Raw genomic sequence first — 24,747 nt, 5'->3', positions numbered from 1 at the left:
AACCCAAGCTGTCCTGGCCACGCTCTCATCTCACTGCAAACATTGGGAAGAGGGTTCAGCAACTCAAACACCCAGGAACAAAGTAGATGACAGAGAGTGTTAGACACTGCTGGGTCCATCCTGACCTCCACACCATTGGAGGGATTTATTGGCAAAAAGGCAGCTAATATCATCAAAGGCCCACATCAGCCATGTTACATTCTCATCTCGCCTCCACCATCATGAGCCTGAAAATCATGACCTCCAAGTTCAAAAACAGCTTCTTCCCAGAAACCTTCAGGCTCTTGAACACGGCACAACACAAAACACAACCCTACCTCGAAACTGCCCAACTAGGCTCAACTCTGGACTTTGCTTTGGATGTTTTATGAACTTTTGATTTTACACTATTAGGGCCAGGTTATCTAGTGCCCCATGATTAATTTGTAGGAAGGAACTGCAGATGTTGCTTTAAACCAAAGATAGACACAAAAAGCTGGAGTAACTCAGCGGGACAGGCAGCATCCCTGGAGAGAAGGAATGGGTGACGTTTTGGGTCGAGACCTTCATACTTCTTACATGATTAATTCATTGTATTATTGATTATTGTATATTTATTTGTGTGTGATTACGTTAATGGGATTCAACAGCTGCAGTAAGTGAGAATATTATTGCAGTACATGTGCCAATTACACACCAGACTCTTAAAAGATCGAATATTCGACTGAAACGAGCCACGTTGTCTGTGCCGAACATGCTGTCAGGCTAAACTAATCTCATCTGCGGAAAGACATTCTTGCCATAGAGGGAATACAGAGAAGGTTCACCAGACTGATTCCTGGGATGGCAGGACTTTCATATGAAGAAAGACTGGAATTTAGAAGATTGAGGGGGGATCTTATAGAAACTTACAAAATTCTTAAGGGCTTGGACGGGCTAGATGCAAGAAGATTGGTCCCGATGTTGGGGAAGTCCAGAACAAGGGGTCACAGTATAAGGATAAGGGGGAAGTCTTTTAGGAACAAGATGAGATTTTTTTTTTTCACACAGAGAGTGGTGAATCTGTGGAATTCTCTGCCACAGAAGGTAGTTGAGGCCAGTTCATTGGCTATATTTAAGAGGGAGTTAGATATGGCCTTTGTGGCTAAAGGGATCAGGGGGTATGGAGAGAAGGCAGGTACGGGATACTGAGTTGGATGATCAGCCATGATCATATTGAATGGTGGTGCAGGCTCGAAGGGCCGAATGGCCTACTCCTGCACCTATTTTCTATGTTTCTATCAGCCGGCACATGTTCCACATTGCTCCATTCCCGGGATATTCAGCCTAAAAGGTTTTAAACCCACTATCATATCTGCTTCCAGCACCACCCACAGCAACTTGACCCAGGCATGCACCACACCCAGTGTGGGTGTTGTGAGTGCCTGATACCACTGCTGATGGGGGGTGGTGGAGGCAGACATGACTGTGGTGTTTAACCTGTTCACTGCCAAGTTTTTTTTACACTATTGGCCATCACCCAAGTTTGCTCGGGGCTGCCACGGAACAGGTTAAAGGTCATTTAGACAGACATATGAATATGCTGGGAATGTGTAAAAACACTGCTGTCTGCTGCCTGTGTAAAAAACATGCTCCTTTAAACCCTGCCTCTCTCACCTTAAAACTAAGTCCTCTCGTCTTTGACATTTCTATCCTGGTGGGAAAGATCTACCCTATCTATGCCTGTCGGAATTTTCTATACTTCCTCCCAGCCTCCGGCTATCCAGAGAAAACAATCCAAGTGTTCCCAAGCTCTGAAGATAGACACCGAATGCTGGAGCAACTCAGCGGGTCAGGCAGCATCTCTGGGGAAAAGCAATAAGTGACATTTCGGGTCGAGACCTTTCTTCAGACTGCATGTCTGGTTTAAAATGTGGAGGTAGAGTCGGAAAGCAGGAGGAGGCACAGAACAGGGGCAGCGAGAGAAGGTGTCGCAGAACTCTCGCCAGAGAGAGGAGGAGAACGTCTTCAAAGTAGGCACACCTTGAGGAGATTTCACAGTGGAGCGGACAAAATGAGCAGGGAGGAACTGCAAAGATTGATTGAAAGATACAGCATGGAAACAGACCCTTCGGCCCACCGAGTCCATGCCAACCGCCAATCACCAGTTCTCTGTTATCCCACTTTTCCATCCACTCCCTACGCACAGAGGGTGATTTACAGAGGCCAATTAACCTACAAGCTTGCATATTATTAGGGTATGGGAGGAAACCCATATGCTCACAGGGAGAATGTGAAAACCTCACACAGACAGCACTTGAGGTTAGGGTGGAACCCGGATCTCTGATACTGTGAGGTAGTAGCTCTATCAGCCCCTGCCTCACCGCCAACTGTGCATGGACACTAATGGACCATAAATAATGAAAACAGCACTGCAGACGACATCTTTCCACAGAAGATAGACATAATTGCCGGAGTAACTCAGCAGGACAGGCAGCATCTCCGGATGGAAGGAATGGGTGACGTTTCAGGTGGAGACCCTTCTTCAGACTGAGCTGAAGGGTCTTGACCTGAAACATCACCAATTCTTACCATCCAGAGATGCTTCCAGACCCGCTGAGTTACTCCAGGAGTTTGTGTCTATCTTTGGTGTAAACCAGCATCTGTCTCTTTCCACAGAAGTTGAGTGATCTTCGGAGTACTTTCAGCATTTAAAATTAGATTTCAGATTTCCTGCAGCTGCTGAATTTTTGCTTTTTGACCACAGAATGAGGTCTATGATTCAATACCAGCCAAATGCAAATCAAATTGAGTTTAGTTTAGAGATACAGCAAGGAAACAGGCCCTTCGGCCCATCGAATCCACACCAACCAGCGATCCCCAAACATTAACACTATCCTACACACACTAGGGACAATTGCATACTAATACCAATCCAATTCACCTACAAACCTGTATGTCCTTGGAGCGTAGGAGGAAACCGAAGATCTCGGAGAAAACCCACCCGGTCACGGGGAGAACGTACAAACTCCATACAGACAGCACCCGTAGTCGGGATCGAACCCAGGTCTCCGGTGCTGAAAGCGCTGTAGGGCAGCAACTCTACAGCTGTGCCACATTGCAGCCCTGTGTTGTGGGAACTATTTTATCTCCTAGGATGGAGGGCTGTACTGTTGCCAGAAAGTCTAAACTGAATCCAAATCACCACTCTGATATAACCATATAACATATAACAATTACACCACGGAAACAGGCCATCTTGGCCCTACAAGTCCGTGCCGAACACAACTTTTTTTTCCCTTAGTCCCACCTGCCTGCACTCATACCATAACCCTCCATTCCCTTCTCATCCAAATGCCTATCCAATTTATTTTTAAATGATACCAACGAACCTGCCGCCACCACTTCCACTGGAAGCTCATTCCACACCGCTACCACTCTCTGAGTAAAGAAGTTCCCCCTCATGTTACCCCTAAACTTCTGTCCCTTAATTCTGAAGTCATGTCCTCTTGTTTGAATCTTCCCTATTCTCAAAGGGAAAAGCTTGTCCACATCAACTCTGTCTATCCCTCTCATCATTTTAAAGACCTCTATCAAGTCCCCCCTTAACCTTCTGCGCTCCAGAGAATAAAGACCTAACTTATTCAACCTATCTCTGTAACTTAGTTGTTGAAACCCAGGCAACATTCTAGTAAATCTCCTCTGTACTCTCTCTATTTTGTTGACATCCTTCCTATAATTGGGCGACCAAAATTGTACAACTTACTCCAATCTGCGAGGCTTCCTCCGTGGTGCGGGGTGTAACCCCTGTCCCACTTAGGAAACCTGAACGGAAACCTCTAGAGACTTTGCGCCCCACCCACTAGGTTTCCGTGCGGTTCCCGGAGGTTCCCGGGGGTTTTTGTCAGTCTCCCTATCTGCTTCCACTATCTGCAACCTCCGGCAACCACCTGCAACCTCCGGGAACCGCACGGAAACCTTGGGTGGGGCGCAAAGTCTCCAGAGGTTTCCGTTCAGGTTTCCTAAGTGGGACAGGGGTATATAAGTCTCAAACTGAAGGAGGGGAAAACAAGAGTCCATGAATGCTTCTCATTACCTTTCCCTTCAGAACCATCACTCATTACCTGTTGTTAATCTGGCACCAGAGCGGCTGTCGTTATCTCATGTGCAATATATGCTTTGACATATTTCAGGCTTTCAAAAGAGGTGATCAAATCTCCTGACCTGGACCAAAATGGGGACATGTTTTGAAGAGTTGAGAATAAGGCAGAAGATCAAGAAGGCACGGCAATCCAAGAGCATGTTGGTAGTTGTTGTTTATATTGCACTCTTTCTGGACTATATTCTGCTGACTGTTGTTGGTAAGTTCAAATGTAACTTTACCTGGGGAAGGTAAAAAAAAACATCCCATGGGTGGGTATAAGGAACAAGCTGCCAGAGGAGGTAGTTGAGGCACATTCTATAATAGTAGCAATGTTACAAAATGTTGAGATTTAAAAAATCAAGTCTGCAATTTATCCCATCAGATAAAGCATAAAAAAGAAGTTTAATTTGACACCTGATTCACTTTCATATCTCAAGTATTTAAAAAGTTATGGCCATTTTCATACTCGGAAATTAGCATCTTGTTCCCTATTGATTTTCTATGGACATAACAAAAAAGCTGTGATCGTGGACAGTCAAAAGCCCATAACTTTCTTAAAAATTAAGAGAACTGAATGAAATTTTCAGTTATCATAGATTGAAGCATTCTGAAACAAATATAAATCAATCTTACTTGGATGACCTGAAATTAAAGCATATAATTAGTTAGTTACCCAATTGGAGCTAATTTCAAACTTCAATTACTAGATCTAAACATCTATCTATTTCTTAATGAACGATTAAACATTTTTAAATAGCCTAAGTGTCCAAATAATATTCACAAATAATTCACAATAAAACATGATTTTTAAATCTCATTTACATTAATTTATCGGCCAAATGGAAGGAATTTAGTGTTCAATTGCTGTAAATTAAAGTCAATTTAAATCAGCTTTCTAGTGGGATCCTGTGAACGCGCTGGTTTAGAACGTTCACATTGCGCTAGATTTGTGCACTCAAATGCCCAGAAAAATACTGCGGGATATAATGGGCCCAAAATGAGCTACTCGCAACATTAACCTTTGTATAAAGGGATCTTAAGAAGCCCTTTTTAATGTAAAAATAAACAGCCTACCTTCTGTTGTCTGCTGTATGAGACCCTGCCGGTTGCCGGTGGTCGCGGGTTTAGAGGTTAATTTTTAAACTACTACAACAATTATATAAAGCCTTTAAAACTAAAAATAGCTAAAGCGACGGAATATTCCAGCGATTTTCCGTTAATAATTAACTAGGCTGAACATCCTCAATTGGAACAGCCTAGGGAAAATCGCGTTTTAAAACCCCGCCCCCCTCTAAACGGCGCAAAAATCGCGCACACGGGCTGGGACAGATTTTCAGCGACGCTTCAGGTAGGCTTTGCAACATACCTAATAATAGCAATTAAGATATATAGAAACATAGAAAATAGGTGCAGGAGGAGGTCATTCGGCCCCTCGAGCCAGCACCGCCATTCATTGTGATCATGGCTGATCATCCCCTATCAATAACCCGTGCCTGCCTTCTCCCCATATCCCTTGACTCCACTAGACCCTAGAGCTCTATCTAACTCTCTCTTAAATCCATCCAGTGATTTGGCCTCCACTGCCCTCTGTGGCAGGGAATTCCACAAATTCACAACTCTCTGGGTGAAAAGGTTTTTTCTCACCTCAGTCTTAAATGGCTTCCCCTTTATTCTAAGACTGTGGCCCCTGGTTCTGGACTCACCCAACATTGGGAACATTTTTCCGGCATCTAGCTTGTCCAGTCCTTTTATAATTGTATATGTTTCTATACGATCCCCCCTCATCTTTCTAAACTTCAATGAATACAAGCCTAGTCTTTTCAATCTTTCCTCATATGACAGTCCCGCCATCCCAGGGATCAATCTCATGAACCTACGCTGCACTGCCTCAACCACAAGGATGTCCTTCCTCAGATTAGGAGGCCAAAACTGTACACAATACTCCAGATGTGGTCTCACCAGGGCCCTATACAACTGCAGAAGAACACTTGGACAGGTACATGGATTGGGAAGAGTTTAGCAGGATATGGGCCAATGGGCCTAGAAGGGGTGTCTAGGTCAGCATGGACATGTTGGCCTGCTCCCATACTGTACAACTCTATGACTCTATTGGAGTTCAGGTGCAGATGGAGTAATGAGGGACTTTGGCGGGCCTGAGGTTCCTTCCGCCATGTTTCTGTAATAGTTATAATATTTCAAGTCTGTGCACCGACCAATGTCACGTTCACAAGTTACAGGAGTAGAATGAGGCCATTCCGCCCATCGAGTCCACTCCGCCATTCAATCATGGCTGATCTCTGCCACCTAATCCCTTTTCCCCACCTTCTCCCCATAACCCTGACACCCGTTCTAATCAAGAACTTGTCTATCTCTGCCTCAAAAAATATCCACTGACTAGGCCTCCACAGCCCTCTGTGGCAATGAGTTCCACAGATAAAACACCCTCTGACTAAAGAAGTTCCTTCTCCTTTTTAAACGAGCGTCCTTTAATTCTGAAGCTATGACCTCTGGTCCTAGACTCTCCCACCAGTGGAAACATCCTCTCCACATCCACTCTATCTGTGCCTTTCATTATTGTGTGAGTTTTAATGAGGTCCCCCCTCAACCTTCTAAACTACGGTGAGTACAGGCCTGAGTTCAGCTCCACCGGCCTTCCCTCACTCCCTGTCCTGTTACTGATCTAGTTCTTCTTAGTCTCTGTATTTGCCTCAATCTTCTCATCTGCCTCACCGTAGACTTGGCTCTCACATCCCTGCCAGTCTAGTTTACACCTCCCAAGGGCTAGAAAACCTCCCCGCCAGGATATTGGCTACCCTCCATTTCAGGTGCAAACCATCCCTCTTGCATAGATCACATCAGCCCCAGAAGAGATCCCAATGGTCCAAAAACCTGAATCACTTCCCCCAGCCCTGCCTGCCTAGGCCTACACGATCTTGCAGTTGCTGAACACTCCCCTTCCCATACTGACCATTCTGTCACAGGCCTCCTCCACCATCGGCTTTGTCGCTAATTGGTTCAGGTAAGACTGTAAACTGTCCGAAACCGAAGTACCCGGGGAAAAGATACACGGTCACAGGGAGAACGTAAAGACTCTGTACAGACAGCACCCGTAGTCAGGATCCAACCCGGGTCTCTGGCGCTGTAAGTCAGCAACTCTACTGCTGAGCCCCGTCACAGAATAGACAATAGACAATAGACAATAGCTGCAGGAGTATGATCATCCCCTGCCTTCTCCCCATATCCCCTGACTCCACTATTTTTAAGAGCCCTATCTAGCTCTCTCTTGAAAGCATCCAGATAACCTGCCTCCACTGAGGCAGGGAATTCCACAGACTCACCACTCTCTGTGAGAAAACGTGTTTCCTCATCTCCGTTCTAAATGGCACACTCCTTATTCTTATTCTTTAACTGTGGCCCCTGGTTCTGGACTCCCCCAACATTGGGAAACTGTTTCCTACCTCTAGCGTGTCCAAGCCCTTAACAATCTTATATGTTTCAATGAAATTGAAAGCTGGGATGTAATGTTAAAATTGTACAAGGCATTGGTGAGACCAAATCTGGAGTATGGTGTACAATTTTGGTCGCCCAATTATAGGAAGGATGTCAACAAAATAGAGAGAGTACAGAGGAGATTTACTAGAATGTTGCCTGGGTTTCAACAACTAAGTTACAGAGATAGGTTGAATAAGTTAGGTCTTTATTCTCTGGAGCGCAGAAGGTTAAGGGGGGACTTGATAGAGTTCTTTAAAATGATGAGAGGGATAGACAGAGTTGATGTGGACAAGCTTTTCCCTTTGAGAATAGGGAAGATTCAAACAAGAGTACATGACTTCAGAATTAAGGGACAGAAGTTTAGGGGTAATATGAGGGGGAACTTCTTTACTCAGAGAGTGGTAGCGGTGTGGAATGAGCTTCCAGTGGAAGTGGTGGAGGCAGGTTCATTAGTATCATTTAAAAATAAATTGGATAGGCATATGGATGAGAAGGGAATGGAGGGTTATGGTATGAGTGCAGGCAGGTGGGACTAAGGGGAAAAAAAAGTTGTTCGGCACGGACTTGTAGGGCCGAGATGGCCTGTTTCCATGTTGTAATTGTTATATGGTTATATGGTTATATGAAATCTCCTCTCATCCTTCTAAACTTCTAAATTGATCGACTGGGCTTCTTTTCAATGGAATTTGGAAGGATTAGAGGGAATCTTATCGAAACATATAAAATTCTTAGGGGATTGGACAGGTTGGGTGCCGGGAAAATGTTCCCGATGTTGGGGAGTCCAGAACCAGGGGTCACAGTTTAAGAATGAGGGGTAGGCCATTTAGGACCGAGACGAGGAAAAACCTTTTCACCCAGAGAGTTGTGAATCTGCAGAATTCTCTGCAACAGAAGGCAGTGGTGGCCAATTCATTGGATGTTTTCAAGAGTTAGATATAGCTCTTAGGGCTAATGGAATCAAGGGATATGGGGAGAAATCAGGAACAGGGCACTGATTTTAGATGATCAGCCATGATCATATTGAATGGCGGTGCTGGCTCCATGGAAACATTCAAAAATTAGGTGCAGGAGTCGGCGATTCGACCCTTCGAGCCAGCACCGCCATTCAATATGATCATGGCTGATCGTCCAACTCAGTATCCTGTACCTGCCTTCTCTCCATACCCCCTGATCCTTTTAGCCACAAGGGCCACATCTAACGCCCTCTTAAATATAGCCAATGAACAGGCCTCAACTACCTTCTGTGGCAGAGAGTTCCACAGATTCACCACTCTCTGTGTGATAAATGTTTTTCTCATCTCGGTCCTAAAAGACTCCCCCCTTATCCTTAAACTGTGACCCCTTGTTCTGGACTTCCCCAACATCGTGAACAATCTTCCTGCATCTAGCCTGTCCAACCCCTTAAGAATTTTGTACGTTTTATACCTTACAAAACTTACAAATCCCATCTGCAATTGCTTCAGTGTAATGTTTATTATCTGAATGGTATCTGAATGGTGGCCGATTAGGAAAAGAGGAGATGCAACGAGACCTGGGTATCATGGTACACCAGTCATTGAAAGTAGGCATGCAGGTGCAGCAGCCAGTGAAGAAAGTGAATGGTATGTTAGCATTCATAGCAAAAGGATTTGAGCATAGGAGCAGGGAGGTTCTACTGCAGTTGTACAGGGTCTTGGTGAGACCACACCTGGAGTATTGCGTACAGTTTTGGTCTCCTAATCTTAGGAAAGACATTCTTTCCATAGAGGGAGTACAGAGAAGGTTCACCAGACTGATTCCTGGAATGTCAGGACTTTCATATGAAGAAAGACTGGACTGTCTCGGCTTGTACTCGCTAGAATTTAGAAGATTGAGGGGGGATCTTATAGAAACTTACAAAATTCTTAAGGGGTTGGACAGGCTAGATGCAGGAAGATTGTTCCAGATGTTGGGGAAGTCCAGAACAAGGGGTCACAGTTTAAGGATAAGGGGGAAATCCTTTAGGACTGAGATGAGAAACACATTTTTCACAAAGAGAGTGGTGAATCTGTGGAATTCTCTGCCACAGGAGGTAGTTGAGGCCAGTTCATTGGCTATATTTAAGAGGGAGTTAGATGTGGCCCTTGTGGCTAAAGGGATCAGAGGTTATGGAGAGAAGGCAGGGATGGGATACTGAGTTGGATGATCAGCCATGATGATATTGAATGGCGGTGCAGGCTCGAAGGGCCGAATGGCCTATTCTTGCACCTATTTTCTATGTTTCTATGTCTATGTTTATGCTGTGGTCAATGGAATATTGTTCAATGTCGGTTTACTGCGGTGATTTATTTTCGATTTCAGTGCCCATCATCCCCAGTTTCCTGTATGAAAAGCATCAAGCAGAATCTATTGCTGCAACGTCACCAGAGCTGCCATCCACTCCACCCTCTGTCTTTTCTCATCCTAACCGCAAGGTATTTGCTCTCGAGGGGAACACTACGGTGGCTGAGGTTGAGCCCGGAGGTTTTGAATGGAGCAATGCAACAGGGGTGACGACTCCTGACATGCTGGCCGCCCAGTGCCCCAAGAATGATTCATTTCTCGCCGAGGAAAATGTTCGCTTTGGACTGTTACTGGCTTCCAAAGCCATTGTGCAGCTGGTGGTGAATCCATTTGTTGGGGTACTGACCAACAGGTAAGTGAGGAATCACCTGTGGCAGCAGCAGAGGGCTGGCCATCCAGGTCCGTATACACCAGTGTGCCACCCCCCAGATGCTCCAGTCTGTTGTTCCCCGGCTCCGCAAACTGAGATTAAGGTCTCGGTGACCATGACACCAAATCTCCACTTTATACCAAAATTGGGCCGAGTAGGATTTGTTCATTCATTCTGAATTCAAGAGTCAAGAGTCAAGAGTCAATTTAATTGTCATTTGGACCCCTGGAGGTCCAAACGAAATGCCGTTTCTGCAGCCATACATTACACACAAATAGACCCCAGACACAACATAATTTACATTTTACATAAACATCCATCACATAGCTGTGATGGAGGGCCAAAAAAACTTATCTCTCCACTGCACTCTCCCCCCCCCCGATGTCAGAGTCAAAGTCAAAGCCCCCGGCTGGCGATGGCGATTGTCCCGCGGCCATTGAAGCCACGCCGGGTGGTGCGAGGTCGCACACCGGGTCTTGGTGTTGTAGCCCCCGGCGTGCGCTCGCAAAGTCCCGCGGCACTTCCAGCCGCGCGGGGCAGTGGTGCTAGGCCCCGCTCCAGGAGCTCTTCGACCCCGCAACTCGGGCGGGAGAAGTCGCCGTTGCGGGAGCCCTGAAAAGCGGTCTCCCTCCACGGATCCGCGGGCTCCCGGTGCCGCCGTCCGCAGACCCGCAGTAGCAGCCTCCGAATCAGCAGCAGCAGCGGCATCGGCAGCAGCAGCAGCGGCAGCAGCAGCGCTCCTCCACCGCTCCACCCGCTCCGGTCTCGGCCAGCTCCGCGACGGTGAGGTGAGTCGGCACCAGAGTCCCCGGCTTCTTCCCGTTGGAGGCCGCTCCTCGTTGCGGCCTCAACGACAACTGAGACCCGACGAGAAAAGGTCGGGTCTCCAGTGCAGGGAGAGATTCAAAAGTTTCCCCCCCCCCCCTCCCACCCCACCCCCATCCCCCCACACACACACACCCCAACATAAAATAACAAAAACTACATAAAAACACAGACAAAAAATAATAAAAACGCGGACAGGCTGCAGAGGCCGCTGCTGGCCAGAGCCGCGCCGCCTACCGGCTAGTTAGGACATTCTGATTATTGTTAAGGGCTTGGACACTAGAGGCAGGAAACATGTTCCCGATGTTGGGGGGGTCCAGAACCAGGGGCCACAGTTTAAGAATAAGGAGTAAGCCATTTAGAACGGAGACAAGGAAACACTTTTTCTCACAGAGAGTGGTGAGTCTGTGGAATTCTCTGCCTCAGAGGGCAGTGGAGGCAGGTTCTCTGGATGCTTTCAAGAGAGAGCTAGATAGGGCTCTTAAAAATAGCGGAGTCAGGGGATATGGGGAGAAGGCAGGAACAGGGTATTGATTGGGGATGATTAGCCATGATCACATTGAATAGAAACATATTGTAGAAACATAGAAAATAGGTGCAGGAGTAGGCCATTCGGCCCTTCGAGCCAGCACCGCCATTCAATATGATCATGGCTGATCATCAGTTTCCTGTACCTGCCTTCTCTCCATACCCCTGATCCCTTTAGCCACAAGGGCCACATCTAACTCCCTGTTAAATATAGCCAATGAACTGGCCTCAACTACCTTCTGTGGCAAGGAGTTCCAGAGATTCACCGCTCTCTGTGTGAAAAATGTTTTTCTCATCTCGGTCCTAAAGGATTTCCCCTTTATCCTTGAACTGACCCCTTGTCCTGGACTTCTCCAACATCGGGAACAATCTTCCTGCATCTAGCCTGTCCAACCATTTAAGAATTTTGTAAGATTCTATAAGATCCCCCCCCAATCTTCTAAATTCTAGCGAGTACAATTCGAGTCTATCCAGTCTTTCTTCATATGAAAGTCCTGACATCCCAGGAATCAGTCTGGTGAACCTTCTCTGTACTCCCTCTATGGCAAGAATGTCTTTCCTCAGATTAGGAGACCAAAACTATATGCAATACTCCAGGTGTGGTCTCACCAAACCCTATGCAACTGCAGTAGAATCTCCCTGCTCCTATACTCAAATATAGGCGGTGCTGGATCAAAGGGCCGAATGGCCTACTCCTGCACCTATTGTCTATTGTCTATTATTGGTCCTTCAATTGCCACAGGCAAAAGCTAGTTAGTTAGTTAGTTAGTTTACTTTATTGTCACATGTACTGAGGTGCAGCGAAAAGCTTCCGTGGCGTGCTAACCAGCCAGCGGAAAGGCAATGCATGATTAAAATCGAGACATACACAGTGCACAGATACATGGTACGCGAGGACTCGAGATTTAAAAGTGTGGAGCGAGTGTAATATGTGATTGTAGAGCTGCTTCTGTGGTTGGCACATAGAAACAAAGAAATTAGGTGCAGGAGTAGGCCATTCGGCCCTTCGAGCCTGCACCGCCATTCAATATGATCATGGCTGATCATCCAACTCAGTATCCTGTACCTGCCTTCTCTCCATACCATATAACCATATAACCATATAACCATATAACAATTACAGCACGGAAACAGGCCATCTCGACCCTTATAGTCCGTGCCGAACACATAATCTCCCCTAGTCCCATATACCTGCGCTCAGACCATAACCCTCCATTCCCTTCCCATCCATATAACTATCCAATTTATTTTTAAATGATAAAAACGAACCTGCCTCCACCACCTTCACTGGAAGCTCATTCCACACAGCTACCACTCTCTGAGTAAAGAAGTTCCCCCTCATGTTACCCCTAAACTTCAGTCCCTTAATTCGCATGTCATGTCCCCTTGTTTGAATCTTCCCTACTCTCAGTGGGAAAAGCTTTTCCACGTCAACTCTGTAATACCCCCTGATCCCCTTAGCCACAAGGGCCACCTCTAACTCCCCCTTAAATATAGCCAATGAACTGGCCTCGACTACCCTCTGCGGCAGAGAGTTCCAGAGATTCACCACTCTCTGTGTGAAAAAAGTTCTTCTCATCTCGGTTTTAAAGGATTTCCCCCTTATCCTTAAGCTGTGACCCCTTGTCCTGGACTTCCCCAACATCGGGAGCAATCTTCCTGCATCTAGCCTGTCCAACCCCTTAAGAATTTTGTAAGTTAGTAGTCGCCTAATAAATAGTCGCCTGGGTAGTTTAACATTGCTTGATCAATCTAGAGCGGGCCCTACCACAGAGGCGCAGAACTGGTTCTTCACCTAGGTAATGAGGTAGCGCAAGTGACTGAAGTGTCAGCAAGGGAACCTTTGGGACCAGTGGCCATCATTCCACACGTGACCATAATTCTATGAGTGAACATAACTCTATATTCTATTAGTTAAGTAGTCATGGAAAAGGATATGACTGGAACACAAGTTGTGGCCATGGATTGGGGTGAGGCTGATTTTTGAAGCATTCAGCTGGAATTTGCGGATGTGCATCAGGTGAGTCTGTCGGCAGGTATGGGAGCGGCTGGCAAGCAGGAGGCTTTCAAAAATGAGACGGTAAGAGTACAGGAGCAATGTGTTCCTGAAGGGGTGAGTTTAGAGAACCCTGGTTTACACGAGAGGTCAAGGGTCGGGTCAGAAAAAAATAAAACACATCAGATTTAGACAGTCGGGATGGAGTCATAAACTCAAACAGCACGGAATAACGTGCCCATACTGACCACGATGGCCAATCTCCACTAGACCCACCTGCCCAGGGGTGGATTAACCATTAAGCAGACTAAGCACGTGCTTAGGGCACCAGGGCCAAAGGGGGCACCACAAAGTTGGGAAAAGGGTGAAAAGAAAAAAAAACAAATGAAGATTTGTAAAAAAAAAAAAAAAAAATTGATAAAACTAGTGCAAATTGATCATAATGTTCTGTTTCTTGATCATGGTGCACCGTAGGGTTATCTTCCCAGGTGTACCACAAGGTCAACAACTAAAATGGACTGGGCCAGTGTGGAAAGGAGGGGGGCACCAAGATTGGTCAGTGCTTAGGGCACCAGTGAGCCTTAATCTGCCCCTGCACCTGCCCATGTTTAGCCCACATCCCTCTCTACACCTTTCCTATCCATGTGCCTGTCCAATTGCCTTTTAAATGCTATGGTATCTGCATCAACTACTTTTGGCAGCTCATTTCATATACCTACCACCCTCCCTGTGAAAAAAGCTGTCTCTCAAATTTCTACTAAATCTTTCCCCTCTCACCTTCAAACTATATGCCCTTTGGTTCTCAGATTCAGATTCAGATTCAGATTCAATTTTAATTGTCATTGTCAATGTACAGTACAGAGACAACGAAATGCATTTAGCATCTCCCTGGAAGAGCGACATAGCAAGTGATTTGAATAAATAATAATAAGTGTCCGGGGGGAGTGGTGATTGGCAGTCACCGAGGTACGTTGTTGAGTAGAGTGACAGCCGCCGGGAAGAAGCTGTTCCTCGACCTGCTGGTTCGGCAACGGAGAGACCTGTAGCGCCTCCCGGATGGTAGGAGGGTAAACAGTCCATGGTTGGGGTGAGAGCAGTCCTTGGCGATGCTGAGCTCCCTCCGCAGACAGCGCTTGCTTTGGACAGACTCAATGGAGGGGAGCGAGGAACCGGTGATGCGTTGGGCAATTTTCACCACCCTCTGCAATGCCTTCCGGTCAGAGACAGAGCAGTTGCCATACCACACTGTGATGCAGTTGGTAAGGATGCTCTCGATGGTGCAGCGGTAGAAGTTCACCAGGATCTGAGGAGACAGATGGACCTTCTTCAGTCTCCTCAGGAAGAAGAGACGCTGATGAGCCTTCTCGATTCCCCTACTCTGGGTAAAAGACTAGGTGTTCACCCTATCTATTCCCCTCATGGTCTTATACATTCCAAGGAATAAAGTCCTAGCCTGCCCAAACTCTCCAAATGGCTCAGGCCCTCAAGTCCTGGCAACATCCTCGTGAATCTCGTTTGCCCTCATTCCACCTTAACAACATCCTTTCTATAGTAGGGTGACCAAAACTGAACACAATACTCCAAATGCGGCTCGCCAATGTCTTGTATAACTGTGGCTTTAAGAGTGATGAAGGCCAATGTGCCAGTAACTTTCTTGACCATCTCACCTACATGTGACACCACTTTCAAGGAACTATCGAGCTGCACTCCCTCTGCCCAACACACTTCCCAGGGTCACTCCGTTCATCGTGAATGTCCTGATCTGGGTTGACGTCACAAACCACATCACCTTGTAGTTATCTGCATCAAACTCCATGAAGCATTCCTCCATACTTGCCCAATGGATCAAGATCCTGCTGCAACTATTGACAACCATGTTCCCTATCTACAATACCACCCACAGGTGTATGGTTCCTGAACGTGGGTGTGCAGGTGTACAGGGTGGCGAGGAAGATATTTGCCACTTCATTGGAGCTGGTATTGATACCACGATACAGCTGTACAATAAACAATAGACAATAGGTGATGGAGCCAGGCCACTTGGCCCTTCAATGTGATAATGGCTGATCAGTACCCCGTTCCTGCCTTCTCCCCATATCCCCTGACTCCGCTATTTTTAAGAGCCCTATCTAGCTCTCTCCTGAAAGCATCCAGAGAACCGGCCTCCACCGCCCTCTGAGGCAAAGAATTCCACAGACTCACCACTCTCTGTGAGAAAAAGTGTTTCCGCGTCTCCGTTCTAAATGGCTTACTCCTTATTCTTAAACTGTGGCCCCTGGTTCTGGACTCCCCCAACATCGGGAACATGTTTCCTGCCTCTAGTGTGTCCAAGTTGAAGGTGAAGCCACACTTAGAGTAATGTCTGAAGTTCCAGTTGCCCTGCTATAGAAAGCATGTCATTAAGTTGCAATTGATTCACAAGCATTTTACCTGGACCTGCGGACTTGACGGCATGAGAGGAATAGATCGGGTAGATGCACAGAGTCTCTTGCCCAGAGCAGGTGAATCAAGGACCAGGGGAGATAGGTTTAAAGTGAAGGGGAAAAGATTTAAGAGGAATCTGAGGGGTAACCTTTTCACACAAAGGGTGGTGGGTGCATGGAACAAGCTGTTAGAGGAGGTAGTTGAGGCGGGGACTATCCCAACATTTAAGAAACAGTTGTCTAATAGGATAGGTTTAGTGGGATATGGACCAAAAGAGGGCAGGTGGGACTAGTGTAGCTGGGACATGATGGCCGGTGTGGGCAAGTTGGGCCGAAGGGCCTGTTTCCACACTGTGTCCCTCTATGACTATGACTCTCTGAGAGGTTGGATTGGCTGGGACTTGTTCCTTCACAGTGAAGGTTGGTGAGGGGGTGACCTTATTGAGGTTTACAAGATAATGAAGGGCACACTCACAGTTTTTTTTCCAGGACAGAGGATTCTAAAACTGGAGGGCAGAGGCTTAAGGTGAGAGGGGAGAGATTTAAGAGAGACCTCAGTAGCAACATCTTCACAGAGAGTAGTCCTTATCTAGAATGAGCTCCTACAGGAAGCCGCAGAAACAGAGACAGTTACAACTTTCAAAAGACATTTGGACAGATATATAGATAGGAAAAGTTTAGATGAGTATGGGTCAAACGCCCACTTTGTTAGCATGGATACATTGGGCCAAAGGGCCTGTTTCCATGCTGTGGAGTTCTATGACTCTGGGCTCTTATTTCATTTAAAATGCTTATTATCCCATTCATTCTGAGTCCAAAAGTGCGTTCTTCATTGCAGCTAAGAAGCTGTTGGAGTATATAAAGGTATTTCCTCAATACTGAATATATAAAATGCAAGATCTAAAAGTACAATATCTAAAGTACAATATATAAAGTATAATATGCCTCATGAGATTGGGTAGATGCAGGGTCTCTTGCCCAGAGTAGGTGAATCGAGAACCAGAGGACATAGGTTTAAGGTGAAGGGGAAAAGATTTAATAGGAATCTGAGGGGTAATGTTTTCACACAGAAGTGTGGTGGGTGTACGGAACAAGTTGCCAGAGGAGGTAGTTGAGGCAGGGACTATCCCATTGTTTAAGAAACAATTAGACAGGTACATGGATAGGACAAGTTTGGAGGGATATGGACCAAACGTGGGCAGGTGGGACTAGCGTAGCTGGGACATGTTGGCCAGTGTGGGCAAGTGGGCTGAAGGGCCTGTTTCCACACTGTATCACTCTTCGATTCTATGTAAAGTTTACTCTTATAACACCAGGACTGCGGATTCTGTCATTCTCAGTGTTTTTGGAATAAAACCTATTTTCTTCCTTCCAGAATCGGATACAACATTCCAATGTTCACGGGCTTGCTGATAATGTTTGTGTCCACAATAAGTGAGTAGACCCTTGCAGGACATTTAGTTGGTGTGATGCATGGGACATTGCTGGATGCTGACAACATTGCCCAGATTCTTTTCAAATGACATCAAATAACGCATTTCAAATGATTTGGTACCAGAGGCTTTTGACCAAAGTGCAAATCTTCAAGATAATTGCACATTTGCAGAATTGAATGTAGATCAAGAGTGATGATAGCCCAGGAGAACCTTTATAACCGAGCTGGTGATCACAAGGTTCACACCACATTACAGCATTGCATTCGACAGCAGAGAGTGGAATGACTGAAGAAGGGGGGGGGGGGGGGGGGGGAGAAGTCGTGGAGAGAGGGCCTGGTGATCTCACTGGATCTCAGGATCTCACTGTAAAAATGAAAACAATTCCTTTAGTTTTGGTTTTATTTCGTTTAGAGATACAGCACAGATACAGTCCCTTCAGCCCACTGAGTCTGTGCCGACCAGCACTATCACTATCCCACACACTAGCCCTATCCTACACACATTAGGGAGAATTTACAATTTTACCAAAGCCAATTAACCTTCAAACCTGTACGTCTTTGGAGTGTCGGAGGAAACCGGAGCGCCCGGAGAAAACCCACACAGGTCACAGGGAGAATGTACAATCTCCCTACAGACAGTTCCCGTGGTCAGGATCGAACCCGGGTCTCCAGCGCTGTAAGGCAGCAACTCTACTGCTGCGCCACCCTTCTGCGATGTGGAAAAATATGTGGCATTTTGAAAGCTCATTCATATTCTTCTTCTTCCTACATGACAACCCCTCGCGCCTTGTCGACAGTGTACGCTTTCTCCAACACCTACATCCAGCTATTTGTTGCTCGGTCCCTTCAAGGAATTGGCTCGTCGTGTTCCTCTGTGTCAGGTATTTCTACCGATGTTGATGAATTCTAGTGCCTTAGATTGATTGATTGAAAGATACAGCACGGAAACAGGCCCTTCAGCCCACCATGTCCGCGCCGACCACCGATCACCCATTCACACTAGTTCTATGCTATCCCACTTTCTCATTCACTCCCTACATATTCAGGGCAATTTACAGAGGAAGCTGTTGAGTTTAGAACTTCATTCAGGCAGAGAGTGCTCGAGGACGGAAGTTCTTGCGTAAACGAGTTTGTGAAATGGAGGGATGATTATGAAACAGAAATGGCAGGCTGGAAGTTGAGCCAATAACTCCACCGCAGTCAGAGTAATTAGAGAGAAAACTAATGTGCCATGATCATGGATGTGGTGGCAAGCAAGAGTTCAGAGGTTACCTGGTCACCACGAGCAACCAGGTGGACAACAGCAAAGATCCTATAGCCAGCAAGATAGTCCACTCGACGAAAAAGACGTAGTACAGTCATGGGCAGATTCACGTGTAACTTTCGGCCCCATTTCTGTAACCGGCTTCCGTCTCCGCACCAAAGATCCCAAAGATAACTAGTGCGGAGACGGAGGCCAGTTACGGAAACATCCTCGTAAAAATAAAAGTTCCTTGGTAAAAATCTTCTCCTCATTTTCAGAATTTTTATTTATTAACACAAACTGTTCCCCTGCAACGTTGATCACACTGCGAGCCGGGTCGGGTCGGGTCGGGTTACGGAAATGGATGAAAAAAAGGCCCACGTTCCGCTCCGTTGCGTACTACACGTCAGCCCGTTGCATTTAGCAGGAGTGGTCTATCTTGCTCCGCTATAGGATCTTTGGACAACAGGTTTGCCCAGGAGTTTTCAAAAGCAGATCCCTGGGGATTAGAAACTCTGGTCAGCTGAGACATCGAGCTGGACAACACAAAAACATGTCCTCTCAGCCATCTTAAATATGCTCCACAAGTTGGTGTACTGGGCTCATCCTAACGATGCAATAGTGACATTTAAGATGCATTTAGATAGGCACGGCTAAGCTGGAATGGAGGAATATTCATCACAAGCAAGCAGATGAAGTTAGTTTAGCTTGGTAACATTATTCAGCATGGGGTTTGTGAGCCAAGGGGCCTGTTTCTGTGCTGTACTTTTCTTTGCTCTATGCTCTATAGACTGTAAGGGTGCCTGAGTTGTTACAGAGTTATATAGAACATAGAACAGTACAGAAACATGCCCTTCAGCCCTCAATGTCCATGTCAAACATGTCAGTTAGACTCATCTCTACAGCCTGTAAGAAACCCGCCCCGCACATCTCCTTGAAACTTTCCCCCTCTGACCTTAAAGCTATGCCCTCTAATAGAAACATAGAAAATAGGTGCAGGATGAGGCCATTCGGCCCTTCAAGCCAGCACCGTCATTCATTGTGATCATGGCTGATCGTCCCCTATCAATAACCCGTGCCTGTCTTCTCCCCATATCACTTGACTCCACTAGTACCTAGAGCTCTATCTAACTCTCTCTTAAATCCATCCAGTGACTTGGCCGCCACTGCCCTCTGTGGCAGGGAATTCCATAAATTCACAACTCTCTGGGTGAAAAAGCTTTTTCTCACCTCAGTCTTAAATGACCTCCCCTTTATTCTAAGACTGTGGCCCCTGGTTCTGGACTCGCCCAACATTGGGAACATTTTTCCTGCACCCAGCTTGTCCAGTCCTTTTATAATTAAAAAATGTTTCTATAAGATACATCCTTCTAAACTCCAGTGAATACAAGCCTAGTGTTTTCAATCTTTCCTCATATGACAGTCCCGCCATCCCAGGGATCAATCTCGTGAACCTACGCTGCACTGCCTCAATCACAAGGATGTCCTTCCTCAAAATACGAATCTTTGACACCCTGTGACTGTCCACCGTATCGATGCTCCAGAGCGAGTATGGAATCATATTTCTTAGGGAGGAAATGTAGAATTAAAGAGAACTAGACCAAGTGCAGACCCGTTGGGTCTGCTCCCCCAACGCAGCCGTTCCCTACCCGTAGCCCCCACGGGAGACGTGGTCCTCCAACTGAAGGTTCGAGCACTCAGCAGTGCGGCTGTTTTTAAATGGCGTCTTTGAGGCGAGAGGCGGGCGCCAGCAGCCGTTATGGTCACTGGCCAGCAGGGGGCGACAAAATGAGGGTGGGGGGAGGGGGGGGGGGGGGGGGGGGGGAAATTATTTTTATTAAAAATGTGTACATAAACACGACAAAATTTAATGTGGAGTGGATACTTGGAATGAAAAGTGAAATCTCTACCAAAATGGAAAAATTCTGGGCGTTTGTGGGTCTGGTGTTGGCGTAGCAACGAATCAAAGGCTGGCACCCACAAGTCAGGCACACCAAAATGATCGCCAAAACCGGTCAAGAACAGAGTTTTAGTAATATATATAAGATAGATAGAAGATATAGATATAGATAGATATAGATAGAAGATAGAGATAGATAGATAGATAGATAGATAGATAGATAGATAGATAGATAGATAGATAGATAGATAGATAGATAGATAGATAGATAGTCCATCATGAAGTACTTCAATTTAAAGGAGATGCAAAGATTATTGACCTGAGAGTAGATCAATAAGATTGAGTGAACAAAATGGGAAAATGTTGGCTTGAGGTACAGTCACACATCACGGAAACAGGTCCTTCTACTCAACTTGCCCATGCTGACCAAGATGCCCCATCTACGCAAGCCCGAGCTGCCCACATTTGGCCCATAAACCTCCAAACCTCTCCTATCCATGTCATGTACCTGTCCAAATATAGGCAGGGGAAAAGATAAAAAAGACCTGGAGTAACTCAGTGGTGCAGGCAGCATCTCTGGAGAACGTTTCAGGTTGGGACATTCTCAGCTCCACTGCCTAATCACCTAAAGGTAGGCATACTTTGAAGAACTCCTCTTACAATGTTGCCTGGGGCCGCTGAATTACTCCATCGCTTTATATCCTTTTCTTTAACCAGCATCTAAAGTTCCTTGTTGCTACAGGGGAAATAGTTGCTGTCTTTACCCAGAATGGAGACTAGAGATCAAACTGGTGAGTTTACCTTCTTTCTTAGGATATCTCACATCTGAAAGATAGCGGAGTCAGGGGGATATGGGGAGAAGGCAGGAACGGCGTACTGATTGGCGATGATCAGCCATGATCACAGTGAATGGCGGTGCTGGCTCGAAGGGCCGAATGGCCTACTCCTGCACCTTTTGTCTATTGTCTAATGTCTATCTCCTTAATTTTGAAAGAACTATGTAAACTCAGTCAAAATTATGTAAGGCACAGATAGGGTAGACAGTCAAAACCTTTTTCCCCAGGGTGGAAATGTTAAAGATTAGAGAGCATTGTTTTAAGGTGAGAGAGGCAAACTTTTCACTCAGGGAATAGTCCTAATCTGGAATGAACCTGCCCGAGGAAACTGTAGAAACCGTAACAATAATGATATTTAAAATACAATAGGATAGATATATGGATTGGAAGGGTTTCAAGGGATATGGACTGTGAAGGCAAAAGGAACTAGCCCAGAATGCCAACTTGGTTAGCATGGACAAAGTGGATTGAAGAACCTGTTTCTGTGCTGTACAGCTACATGACTCTACAAGATAGACACAAAATGCTGGAGTAAGTCAGCGGGACAGGCAGCATGGAAGACTGAAGAAGGGTCTCGACCTGAAACGTCACCCATTCCTTCTCTCCAGAGATACTGCCTGGCCCGCTGAGTTCCTCCAGAATTTTGTGTCTATCTTGAATCCAGCACCAGGGGCCACAGTTTAAGAATAAGGAGCAAGCCATTTAGAACGGAGATGAGGAAACACTTTTTCTCACAGAGAGTGGTGAGTCTGTGGAATTCTCTGCCTAGGCAGGTTCTCTGGATGCTTTCAAGAGAGAGCAAGATAGGGCTCTTAAAAATAGCAGTCAGGGGATAGAAACATAGAAACATAGAACATAGGTGCAGGAGGAGGCCATTCGGCCCTTCGAGCCGGCATTGCCATGGCTGATCGTCCCCTATCAATAACCCGTGCCTGCTTTCTCCCCATATCCCTTTGACTCCACTAGCCCCTAGAGCTCTATCTAACTCTCTCTTAAATCCATCCATGGGGAGATATGGGGAGAAGGCAGGAATGGGATACTGATTGGGGATGATCTGCCATGATCACATTGAATGGCGGTGCTGGCTCGAAGGGCCGAAGGGCCTACTCCTGCACCTATTGTCTATTGTCTATTGTTTGATGAAGACTGGTCAACAGTTGCAAATGATCAAAGCATTGAATGAATGGGAGCTGAGGCAACTCATTCACTATAGCTCGAAGGACAATGAAAGTGAACCAAGACACTGAGAACGCTGATCCATGAGGTGAAGTTCCTTTGTTTCTCATTGATGATTCATGTCTGTGTGTCTCACGGTTTCTATCCTTGTAGGGTTGGGAATGCTGGCCAGTAATTACACTGATGATGATGAAAGAGGCAAAGCCATTGGAATAGCCCTGGGAGGGGTTGCACTGGGCGTCCTCAGTAAGTCATTTCCAACCTGCAACAGGATTGAATATATTTTTTAGGAACAAAAAGGACCAAATATTATATCGTGCGTTTCACTGTAAGGGTCACCTTCGGAAGGGGGAATTGAAAGTAGAGGGATGGGGAGGAGAGGATAGGGAAGGAGATAAGTTGGGGTGTAGGGAGTGCAGGGGGAGAGAGGTGGAGGAGAATTGGGAATGAAACTGGGAGGAGTGGGAAAAGGAAGGATTGTGGGGGTGGGGGGGGGGAGGTGGAGGGGAAGGGGAGTGCAGGTGAAAGAGGATGGGTTGGGAAGGAAGGGAGGAGAGGAGAGGAAGAGAAGAGCAGGGGGAATGACAGACAGTGAAGGGGGTTATTGAGAAACGGGGTAGGCATGGAAGAGAGGTATGAAAGGGGGGACGTGGGAACGAAGGAGGATGAAGGGGTTTGTGAGAGGAAGGGAGAGCGAGAAGGAGGAATTAGAGAGGCCGGATGCAGAGTTTTCCCATGTGATTCCTATCGGAGCAAGAGGTGTAGAAATAGATGGAGAGGGAAACCCAAGAAACCCTCACCCAGGACTGCACCACCGCTCATTCCAAACTAATTTGTCGAAAGAGTGCAAAGAGAATAAAATGAATTGTCCGCTGACTGATGCTTTGAGATGTTTATCTGCCCGAACACGGATTGATTCCAGCTGTTCTACTACTTGTAGTTGGAGCACCTTTTGGAAGCGTGATGTATGAATTTGCAGGGAAGTCATCTCCTTTCCTGACCTTGGCTGCCTTGACTTTACTCAATGGAGGTTTGTTCAATTTAAATCATAAAGGCCCTGTCCTACGATGCGAATTTACCCAAGGGCTCTAGCGAGTTAAAAAAAAAAATCAAACTCGTGGTAAGTACGTAGAATGTACGTAGCGGGTACGTCGGAGCTCGTGGATGTCTCGTAGCGGCTCGTAATGCTAACGGCGGATACTCGGGAAACGCGGAAACTCGTGAATTGTGAAAAATTTCCAAGAGTAAAAAAATACTGGTGATGAAATACCACGATTCTGATTATATTTTTAACTTGGGAGAGCTCTAGGGTAAACTCGCATCATGGTACAAGGGATTAAAGATAGCCTGATTTGTGAAAAGGTTTTGTGGACAAAATGTCCTCCTGTTGACTGTTCCACATCAGGTGACTTGTCGGAGAACACCCCTCTGCATCATCCTTGAAGAAGGCAGCACTGACTGACCTCATGTCGAGAGACACAGGAAACCACAGATGCTGGAACCCTGAACAAAACACACGGTGCTGCAGGAACTCAGCAGGTCAGGCAGCATCTGTGGAGGGAATGGCCCAGTTTTTGCTCCACCCCAACCCGCTGTCTCCCCTCCACTCCATCGGTCCTGGCCCGAAACGTTGCCTGTCCATTCCCCTCCACGGGTGCTGCCCTGACCTGCTGAGTTCCTCAAGCATTGGTGTTGTGATCTTTACCCGAGCCCAGAAAACAACAAGAAGCTGGACAAGCTGATTAAACGGGCTAGCTCAGTGCTGGAGGGGAGAGTGGACTCTGGGATGGATGTGCTTGAGAGGCGTATGAGGCACAAGGTGCAGGTCATCCTGAAAAACCCCGTGCATCCCCTCCATGTCATTCTGGAGAGTCAAAACAGCACTCGGAAAAACAACCGACTCCTCTCCCTGCGCTGTAGAACGGAGCGGTTCAGGAGATCCTTCACCCCTGCAGCCATTAGATTTTATAATTCAGACCCCTAGGCTGTAGGGGGATGCATTTTTGCATGGTTTAATATTATAATTGTGAATTATTGGTCTTTTTAAGTATTTATTGCTCTCAGGTAGTGTCCACATTGTATTTTATGTATTTCCTGTCTGCATTCGATTTGAATGTGTG

The 24,747-nt window shown here is 46.4% G+C and overlaps 1 protein-coding gene across 1 annotated transcript in view; it reads left to right on the top strand.

The window, feature by feature from the left end:
- Nucleotides 1-24,747, top strand: part of LOC129713172 (synaptic vesicular amine transporter) — a 53,562-nt gene that overhangs the window by 4,964 nt on the left and 23,851 nt on the right. Inside the window, exons 2-7 of the mRNA XM_055662014.1 lie at nucleotides 4,152-4,319; nucleotides 9,914-10,247; nucleotides 17,413-17,471; nucleotides 18,270-18,353; nucleotides 22,781-22,873; nucleotides 23,568-23,657. Of these exons, the coding sequence (XP_055517989.1) occupies nucleotides 4,193-4,319; nucleotides 9,914-10,247; nucleotides 17,413-17,471; nucleotides 18,270-18,353; nucleotides 22,781-22,873; nucleotides 23,568-23,657 (787 nt within the window). The 5' untranslated portion in view covers nucleotides 4,152-4,192. The remainder of the gene's footprint in view (nucleotides 1-4,151; nucleotides 4,320-9,913; nucleotides 10,248-17,412; nucleotides 17,472-18,269; nucleotides 18,354-22,780; nucleotides 22,874-23,567; nucleotides 23,658-24,747) is intronic.

The sequence above is a fragment of the Leucoraja erinacea genome, chromosome 35 (genome assembly GCF_028641065.1).
Source record: "Leucoraja erinacea ecotype New England chromosome 35, Leri_hhj_1, whole genome shotgun sequence".
NCBI lineage: Eukaryota > Metazoa > Chordata > Chondrichthyes > Rajiformes > Rajidae > Leucoraja > Leucoraja erinaceus.
This window is presented reverse-complemented; position numbering and strand designations above follow the sequence as displayed.